Source organism: Lynx canadensis, chromosome B3 (genome assembly GCF_007474595.2).
Source record: "Lynx canadensis isolate LIC74 chromosome B3, mLynCan4.pri.v2, whole genome shotgun sequence".
NCBI classification, from domain to species: Eukaryota; Metazoa; Chordata; class Mammalia; order Carnivora; family Felidae; genus Lynx; species Lynx canadensis.
In genome coordinates, this window is record NC_044308.2 from 33,287,879 (window position 1) to 33,298,172 (window position 10,294).

The 10,294-nt window shown below is 41.5% G+C and overlaps 1 protein-coding gene across 1 annotated transcript; it reads right to left on the reverse strand.

Moving 5' to 3' along the window:
* Positions 1-525: 525 nt before the first annotated feature.
* On the reverse strand, positions 526-9,693 carry TMEM202 (transmembrane protein 202). Its single transcript, XM_030317771.1, has 5 exons — positions 9,613-9,693; positions 9,137-9,392; positions 1,865-2,014; positions 1,391-1,522; positions 526-920 (listed from the first exon to the last, which is right to left on the reverse strand). Exons 1-5 carry the CDS (start codon positions 9,691-9,693, stop codon positions 724-726), a joined length of 816 nt encoding a protein of 271 aa, XP_030173631.1. The 3' UTR covers positions 526-723.
* Between the last annotated feature and the right edge of the window lie 601 nt (positions 9,694-10,294).

Genomic DNA, 10,294 nt, shown 5'->3' on the forward strand with positions numbered 1-10,294 from the left:
CATGGATTCCCCAGAACCCACCTCCCACCCCAGCACCTTTCAGTACCTATGGATGATAAGTATTATTTCTACTGATGTTTATTCCATTGCTGGCAATGATCTGCAATTCAGATTCAACAGTATAGGCCACGTATAATAAAGAAAAGAAATTTTCAAGCAGAATTAGATGATATCTTTCTCTAGATGGCATCTTCCTCTAGATGACATCTTTCTCTATGGGTCATTCTGCTCTGTAAGATCCCTGATGCCCAAAGACATCTCTAATCCACACACTGCACCTACTGCTAGTTTCTTTCATTCGTGATTCTAACAACAGATGTTTTATCTTAGAAATTTTTTCTTGGGGAGCCTGGATGGCTCAGTTGGCTAAGTGCCTGACTTTGGCTCAGGTCATGATCTCACAGTTAGTGATTGCGAGCCCTGAATCAGGCTCCATGCTGATGGCGCGGAGCCTGCTTGGGATTGTCTCTCTGCCCCTCTCATTCTCTCTCTCTCAAAAATAAACTCAAAAAAATTTTTTTCTTAAGTGGATTTTTATTATTTTCTTTACATTTCTATAATACATATTTTGGATCCAGTGCACACAAAAGATAGCTTTACTGCTATCTCCTTCAATAGCATAGACATGACATTAGGAGAGTTTCCTAGAATCTACACAATCATTTCCAACTCAGCCTCTCTTCCGTTTTTAAAACAAGCAGTAGTTGGGTTTTCCTATCACCATCACGGTTCTGCTTCGGGGGCTGTTTTCTCTTCCTCAGTTGGAGCTTCCATATCAGACCTTAACCCTTCATCTTCAGCAGGTAATTCTTTGGTCACTGGACCAACCCCCAGCCTTGACTTCTCCGTGGGACTCGCGGTGACATTTTGATCAAGGGGAGGAAATCTGAAAGTTATATAGTTGAGGAAGGACATGATCCCTAAAGGAGGAGAAGAATTTGAGGTGAGTTTCAGTAGACAGATGGTCTTTTGGCTTTCAAAATTCTTAGTGATGCTTTAGAAGAGGTTCTAAAGACCTCTTCTTAGTGAAGCCAACCCTTCTCTCCCTCAGCACAGTTACTTTACCCCCCTGTACTCCCATTGCATTATCTCACATGGTGAAGACAAAGCTTGAACCTCCTAGATTCAAATGATAGTTCCACAACTTTCTGTGTGGTCTTAGGCAAGTCAGTCAACCTGTGCCTGCCTCAGTTAATGGTAGAACAGGTTACTAAATCCAGGTTTCCAGACTTCAAAATCCATACTTTCTTTGCCATACCACTCTGCCTCTCCATGTATAAATGTTCCGGATAGGAACAGTCATTTCTTCTATTTCTCCTAAATTCTACCTTGCCTTCAAGAAGTGGTTTCTTCTTCTATCCTTCTAGCATAAGACAGGGGACTGACTCACCAGAAAACGTGAATAAGAAGTCACTCCACCAATTAATATGATAGGCCCATAGGAGATCTGGCTCCAAGGCATCCTTAATATGCCTGTAAACCTGTGCCAGAAACAGGATAAGGCAGAGGAGCAAGGAGATGGCTAGGACCAAAAGAAAAGATGTCACAACCCATCAGTGTCTTCAGTCTTCCTTGACCACGCACCCCCCCCCCCAAGTCTTCTTCTACCTCCACGCCATATGCACAGCAAGATTAAAATTTAGGGCTTGACCAATATGGGAAAGAGAAAGGGGCCTCTCCCTTCCCCCTGGTATAAGTCAGTTAAAGTGTGTTTTATGCAGTAAGACAGGGCCGGAAGCTGGCAACTTGATGTGATACTGAAGAAGAGGAAAGGGACAAGAAAAAGAGAATAAAAGCCCCACAGAGAAACTTGATTCATTTGACAGTTTTACCCTGGCATTTCCCTGCCAGTCTAGGTCTGTACCTGAGATGAAGCTCAGTATGGATACCTTCAGATCGAAGTTGGTGGTCGTACTTCCTCTTCTAGGCAGGCAAGAGCTGATGAGCCAGCCAAGGGCAACGAGTGTGGAGAAGATAGAGATGAGGAAGAAAGTCCTGGAATATTGAAGGTAATCTGCCAAGGAGAATGAGAAAGGAAAGGCTTGGGTAGTCCAGCAGGGGGCCAGCAGGGTCTGGGTAGTCCAGTAGGGTTTTCTTAAGAAAACCAGATAGAGTCTTAGAAAAGGGCGTGAGGACTAGGGAGGATGAAACAGAGCTTACTATGTGGCGTCCAGGGCATAAATAAGGATCTTATTTCCCAGCTTTTCTTTTTAATTTTTCAAGTTTATTTATTTATTTTTGAGAGAGAGAGAGAGAGAAAGAGAGAGCACATGCATGGGAAGGGCAGAGAGAGAGAAAGAGAATCCCAAGCAGGCTCTGAGCTATCAGCGCTGAGTCCCACATGGGGCTAGAACTGTGAGATCATGACCCGAGCTGAAATGAAGAGTCAGACACTTAACTGACTGAGCCACCCAGGTTCCCGTTTCCCAGCTTTTCACTGATACTTGGAATTTATTTACTGTGAAGGCAAAGCCTTCATTATAAAACTAAACATACAAATAGTTCTGGGTGCGTTAACACATGAACCTAGATGTAAACTAGCTTATAGGAAACATGACTCTAACATCACAACACAGATTAAAAGATTTTCTTGTTCCTAATTCTAATTCTAAAAGTAATACATGGGGGCATCTGGGTGGGTCAGTCGGTTAAGCATACGACTTCGGCTCAGGTCATGATCTCACAGTTCGTGGGTTCGAGCCCTGCCTGGGGCTCTGTGCTAACAGCTCAGAGCCTGGAGCCTGCTTCAGATTTTGTGTCTCCCACTCTCTCTGCCCCTCCCCTGCTTGTGCTCTGTCTCTCAAAAATAAATAAACATTAAACAATTTTTTTAAATAAATAAAAGTAATACATGTTCAATATAAGGAAGAAAATCAGCCACAAGCCCACTATGTAGAGGCAGCTACTACTGCTAGCATTTTATGTTATTTCTTTCCAGTATTTTTCTACCCTCTGTACTGAGTGGATATGATACTGCATATCAAGTGAATTTTTTCTTAAGATTATATGGTAAGATTATCCTCCAAATCACCTGTTGTAAACATCATTTTCATTTTTTTTAATTTTTAAAAATGTTTATTTATTTATTTTTGAGAGAGAGAGAGCGAGGCTCAAGCCCACGAACCATGAGATCAAGACCTGAGCTGAAATCGAGAGCTGGTTACTTAACTGAGGCACCCAGGTACCCCTGTATACATCATTTTTAATGGCTACCAAGGAGCTTATCATATTAACATATTTTACTTAATGACTTAACTGTTTTTGGACAGGTAGTTTGTTTCTATTTGTTTTTTCTCTTCCAAGTAGATCTGGCTTGTACAGGCCTTATCTTGCATTTGACCACAAAACGACGTCCCATTTACTTGAACTCCTCTCTTGTAAGATTTCAAGCCTGAATTTTCTGGATTGTAGGAATTTCAATCCCTAAAAATATCTTTCTTTTTTTTTTTTTCTTTCCTGAGAGTCCCTCAAGGTCCTGCGTCACATTTGCTCAGGGACAGGTCTGCTAACATCCTTTTGTTCCAAAGCCCTTACCCAAATGCCATAACGCCACTTCTCTCATCTCCTGGCTCAAGATCTCTGCTCTCTGCAGATTGGATGTTGGTAAGAGAGAAGGGGCATGCTAAACATTACTTTTTCCTAACATCTCCCTAATATCAAGCAGATCCTTCCCTTAACTCCCACAGCAATGTTTTAAGATACATGCACCTGATGTTTATAGCAGCGTTACCTACAATAGCCAAATTATGAAAACCTCCCAAGTGTCAAGTATCTATCGATTGATGAATGAATAAAGAAGATGTGGTATGTATGTATGCACACACACACACACACACACACACACAGCAGAATATTACTTAGCCATAAAAAGGAATGAAATTTTGCCATTTGCAATGACATGGATGGAGCTAGAGAGTATTATGTTAAGTGAAATTAGTCAGAGAAAGAAAAATACCATAGGATTTCACTCACATGTGGAATTTAAGAGACAAAACAAACAAGAAAAGAGAAGCGAAGAGGCAAACGAAGAAATAGACTCTTAACTATGGAGAATAAATGGATGGTTACCAGAGAGGAGGTAGTTGGGGAATGGATTAAATAGGTGACGGGGATTAAGGAGTGCTCTTGTTGTGATGAACACCGGGTGATGTATGGAAGTGACGAATCACTAGATTGTACACCTGAAACTAATATTATGCTGTATTTTAACTAACTGGAATTTAAATAAAAACTTGGAAAGAAAAGAAATAGATGATAACACACAATTGCGAGTAAATATAGTTCTTCTGAGATACTGCAGACCCTGCAATGTCTTCAGTATCCTTTAGGGGGTGCCTCCTTGTCTAGCTTTTTTCCTTTCTTAAGCCAGATGGGCTCTACCACTAAAAGTTCTCTCAGAACTTTTATGTCTGAGAATCACAGTCCGGCTTCCAGGTAACCCAGAGAGAAGAAAATATGTTAAAGCTTATCCCAATTTAAGATTTGACTCTTAAGTTTTACTTCGTTCTCTAGAACTCACCACTTACATCATCAATAATAGGAAAGTCCATGAAAAGAAACCACACCCCTACCCACAGAGGTGAGTTGTTCTGTGGCCCAAACAAATTAGCCACATTAAAACATGATGACCCCAAAGCAACACATTTTCTGAAACCTGGGTTTCAGAATTAGCAGGATATGTAGCCAGTAAGAACCATCAGCCTACATTGAGCTTCATGAAGCCCAGTGTGATAGGCATCGTTCATGGTATTTAGCCCACTGCCCCCAACTAGACCTAGCAGCCCTTGCCTATAGTCCCCTGACTATAGCTAATTGGACCAAGGAATGGGCTCTGACCCATATTGGACTAATTTGATTCTTACGCTTGGAAATTTGGATTTGAGACTGATTCATGTTAATTTCCTCTTTTGCTTGTTTGAGCCAAGAAGATACAAAGCTAGACTGGGATCTCACTTTTTAGGATTTGCACACTAACAAGAGAAACTGAGCTGTAGTGATAAAACAAAGTGTAAACTAAGATGAGTGACAATGCAGCTCTAGAGAGACTGAGTGACTGGCAGGCTTGATTTTCTTCATCAGAGACCCCGGTCTTGTCTGGAATTTCCTAAGGTACAGCAAACTTCCTGCCTTTGGGAGTCTATGAGATTCTTCTGAATAAATAAGTTCACTCTATAGCTTATACTAGTTCAAATGAAATCTGATCATTAAAACACAAAAGTGCACTAAGATATTCGGTGTAAGTTCTGTCTAAGATATGTTACAGCCCAGCCTTTCCTCCACCATGAGAGGAAGAATTGACTTCATGTTTTTCTTACAATCTTCTCCATTTTGGCTCCTTATCTCCTGAAACCACATGAACAAGATCACTCACAACTCCAAAGGAACAACTGAAGATTTGCAGCATAGAATAATCTCACCCCAAAAGGAAGCAAGTCTACTAGTAATAATTATATACAACTAATTATCTGACCAAACTAAACACTTAACTCCATAGTATAAAATGGCTGCACATTTGGTTAACTTCATAGTTTTTTTCCTAATTCATTGAACAAAACAAAACAAACATCCTAAAGCTGAATTCAAGTCTCCATCTCCTATAAAACCAAAAGCTATTTCAGCTTTTAAACATCAGTTTTTACAGTAGCTTACTTGTCAAAGTTTCAAAGATCTTAGGACCTAAGTTACAAAAGGCCCTACTTGTCAGTAAGAAGTTTTGGTCCAGGGAAAGAGAAGTGCCCTAGATATAAGGAACACCCACGTAGGTCACATGTATCAAAACACTGCTGAAGATTTCCTTAGTAATATTCTTTTATGGCCTTAGGTTGCAGGAATAGCAAGGCAAACCTCCCAGTTTGCTAAAGGCAATGAAGCTAATGCCCTGGGAAGAGAGGGGATGTCATTCTCAATTTGGAGAGGAAGAAGCCCACATCACGCAAAAAGCTTGATAAGATCCTTGCTGGTGTTCTCAGGATAATCCCAGTCAGTGATTCTGTACTTCAGAGCACCATCAGGTAAGACATAAAAGCTACCAAGACTGGAAGGGATACTACCATACTGGAAAGCAGTAATGATTCTCAGTGAATTGGGAACACTCACCATTCAGTAGTTTGGGCTGGGCAAGATCTCCTTCTATTGTTACGAAAGTAAAACTTGGTCCAGGAGGTTTTGGAAAGTGAGAGGGCCAGGGCTATAAGCCACCTTGCTCTTGTGAACAAATAAGCTTAGTTAACACTAGATGCTCTTTTCCTTTACAGCTGTTGACACTCTGGAAGGAATCAATGGGGAAGCCAAGATGACGTGAGAAGAAAGAAGCATAGGAGAGAAGCCAGCCATAGGAAAAGCTAAGCACCTAGTACTCAGCTGTGCCAAAGAGATTTGGGGGTGGGATTCCTCTTACTGCACCCTAGGTCCTTCAGCAAAAATTAAAGCCAGAATAGGGAGACAGTGCTCCGAAAGGGCTAGCTCCTTTTAACTATGAAGGAGCCAGACTGAGTGAGTGCAGGTGGGGTGTGGCTATGGATTTTGAGAATGAAGAAGGTGCTGCTGAGGAGTCAGCCCACTTATTTAGTCAGATCTAAACCTCCATGTCGTTGCCATAAGGCCAAGACAAAATTTTTATTCCAGTCACATAAGGCCAAGACAAAACTTCCCCATCCTCATGGAAAAGAAGGTGGTTTTGGAATGGAAAAGATGGAGACCTAGCACCTGGGAGAGGAGGCTGTGAAATCAACTTAGGATTTAGGTTCCTCACACAGCTTGGCCTTGTTTATTGTGCAATGGTTCTCAGGCCCTGGCTCCGGAGGGTCCACTGCTTTGACTAAAAGACCTAATCTTCTTTCTCCACAGTCTTCCAAATGGTCCAACCTACTCTCTATGGCAAAACATTCCTTTATATTATGGTTTGATCTCACCTATCCTACAGGGGAGTTAACAGAGGGTCTGTTCCACACTTGAGACCTAGAATAAAAGTGAAGGATGGTGTCCCCTACTCCCCACCCCTTCTCCATTCTGTTAGCAACTGCTACAGCAGAGAGGCTATCAATCATCTAGAACCAGGTGAAATCAGAGGCAGAGGCACAATGGCCTAATGTAACTCCACGACAGAGGAACATGAACACACACATTCTTGATCCCATCTTAGAGAGTCCCCATGAAACTCACAGAAATGACATTACTGCTTTCCAGTAGGGTAGTATTCTTTCCAGTCTTGGTAGCTTTTATATCCTACCTGATGGTGCTCTGAAGTCAAGAATCATTGACTGGGATCATCCTGAAAACACCTTTCCATGGGAAAGGGGGCTAAATTCTTGCAATTAGTAGGTAAAAGTTTAAAGTTCTTGAATTTGGACAATAGTGTTTTGGGCAGTAATAACATAACAGATTAGTGAGAGCTGAACACACTCATGACATTTGGGAAATTCATTATGAGAACTGCGGACTACTTACTGATCCTAGAATTAGAACTTAGTTAACGTTGCAAACAGGATAGATACTTGACTTAAAATTGTGTACTTAAAGGACTCAGTTGACCACCTCTAAATCATTAACAGTTGGCCTCATAGGTAATATCCAGGTTCTGAGAAATAAACTATTTGTTACTGTAAGTGACAAAATTCCAAGACTCTCATTCATTAAAATTTTAATAATCTTCAAGTCCTAAATTTTAACCTGGGCATGATTACATAAATATTGCAGTTTAACTTTTATGCCTGTATCTTTTACTCCATTTCTCTAGAAATGGAATTTGTGAGTGTAAATCTCTGGATACACATAATCATATTGCTTTGGTTATAGCCATTTACATGGTCCCCAGTGTATATGAGAGTGTCCAGCATTGTGTATCATCATTTAAAAATCTCTGCTAATGTCGCATTTGAAAAATCTTATCTTACTGTTCATTTGATTTGCCTTTCTTTAATGATTTATTATGGTTAAAATAGTTTTACCTATGTTTACCAAACATTTTTAGTTTTTGTTCTGTGAATTGTCTGGTTATCAAGAATTTATTTGAGGGGCACCTGGGTGGCTCAGTTGGTTGGGCAACCAACTTCAGCTCAGGTCATGAACTCATGGTTCATAGGTTCGAGCCCCGCATCGGGCTCTGTGCTAACAGCTCAGAGCCTGGAGCCTGCTTCGGATTCTGTGTCTCCTCTCTCTCTGCCCCTCCCCCACTTGTGCTCTGTCTCTCTCTATCAAAAATAAATAAAATATTTTAAAACTTAAAAAAAAGAATTTATTTGAGTATTTGCCTTTTTATTAATAATATACATTTTAAAATATTAAGGCCATTAGCCTTTTATCTTTCATATTTATTGCAAATATTTTCTTTAGTTTTTCTTTGAAGTTGAAGGTGCACTTGAATTGTCTGCCTGCCTTTGATTTTAGTTCCTTCTCAAGATCTTGTGTTTGGGTCCTGCCCTTGAGTTCCACATGTCATAGATGCTCCAGCTCAGGTCTGAGCCTAGGTGCAACCCCTCCAACCCCACATCCAGCATCTGGAGCCTCTGCTTATCTGTATCTCTTGTGGATAATGGGAAAACTGTTTTGTGTAGTTCTGTCTTTCCTCTAAGTGTTGCTTCTGATTGAAAAACTCATGCATATGGTATCTTCTAGCCCTAGAAACTTATTTTTCAATGTTTTATATTGCATTTTCAGATCTGCTTAAGTTCACATAAAATTTGACATTAATAATTTACTCTAAATAGCTAGCATTTGTTATACACCCTTATCTGACATGCATTTACATTCTCTTCTACTGTTGGCAGAAGAACACACTGACCTTAAAAATTAAATCTGATGGAGGCTGAGACACCTTGCTTTGTTTCCTCGTTATGATCAATTACATCTATTTCTGCAAGTGATGTTAGAATACCAACCATACTGCTTCACAGGGACAGCTTATAAAGGCCCAATGGGTTCTTCCCAGAAAGTAAAGAGAGTATCAACTACTGAGTTGGGAAAGGTTACACTGAGAACACCAAAGAAAAGGATGGCTACATTCACAATTTGGCTGAGATCCATCCTGGACTTGGAGAGGTGAGGGCAAAGAGATCTTGGAGGAGGAAAGATGAAGGGCCAACATGGCAGAAAGCTCTGGAACTGTGGGGCCTGTGGTGTTTAATTTGGTGGAACTCACAGGGTGGTTTGGGTGTGTGGCTCCAGCACAGCTCATAGTTGCATGTGATCCAGAGTCCTGCGTAGAGCTCAAAGCCATTCTTGGTCACCAGGAACCTCACCCAGTTCAGTGGGGACATGCAGATCACCATTAGGAAACCAAAACCACACAGGCTGCCACAGAACATTCGGATGTAGATATGTGCCTGATTCACATGCTGCTGCCGCCTCTGGGGTGGCATTGAGGCATTCGGATATTTGTTGATGGGGAGGGTAGGCTACAAGGATGAGGGAAATATTGCCTACCCAAAAAGATAACCATTGATCCCCAGGGGCTCCTACTCATCTCTACCTTAAGTGTGTCCATGTGGGCTTGATCTGTGGCTGTCTATCCCTACCCAGGGTGATCTTTTCTCTTTCTTTAGGATACTCTATCTAGACCCACCTTTAAGTAAGTCTTCTTCCTCCCATCTGACCTACAATTAGGTACCTCCTCACCCTTTGGTAGTGCCGGTTCCCCTTAATTTTGGGAACCTTAGGATTATAGAAGGTCAAGGCCATTTGTTCCCTGCTCTCCATCTTGGCAGCCAGTTCGCTTTGTAACTGCCACGGAATTTGTCTCAGCACCTCCCACTTGTGCTGGCAGCATCAAAACAGGCCAGAACCCATGGCACAGATTCCATGTCCGTTTGATATTCTGGGTCTAATCAGATCAGGAACAAATCATCACATTTTAATCAAGTGCATGCATATGTGATGCTCCCACCTCTCCCTTCTCTGACCCTTTCAACTCCTTCATTAAATAAATCCACAAATATTTTGTCAGCAGTTGCTGTGTGTCAGGCTTTGTCTTAGGTCCTGGGATATAAAGATGAATAAGACACAGTTCCCTAATAGCCAATAAAAAAGTTAACTCAGGTGTCTTCGGGACTCCATAGCTTGTGGTTAGAATTCAAGATTACAAGTAGCCTGGCATTCATGGTCTTGCCCCAACACTAAGTGGAAGGCCCTGGGTGTGTCTCAATAGGCTCACGAACCAGTCTGTCAGCCATAGATCATCATGCAGTATTCCCCTCCCCACCCCACCCCCACCTTTTCTTCCTTTGTTGCTCGAGTACCTTCTCTTCAATGCCTTCTCATGAAGCCATTCAAGGGTGCTACGGTCCTGCCACTGCCAGTG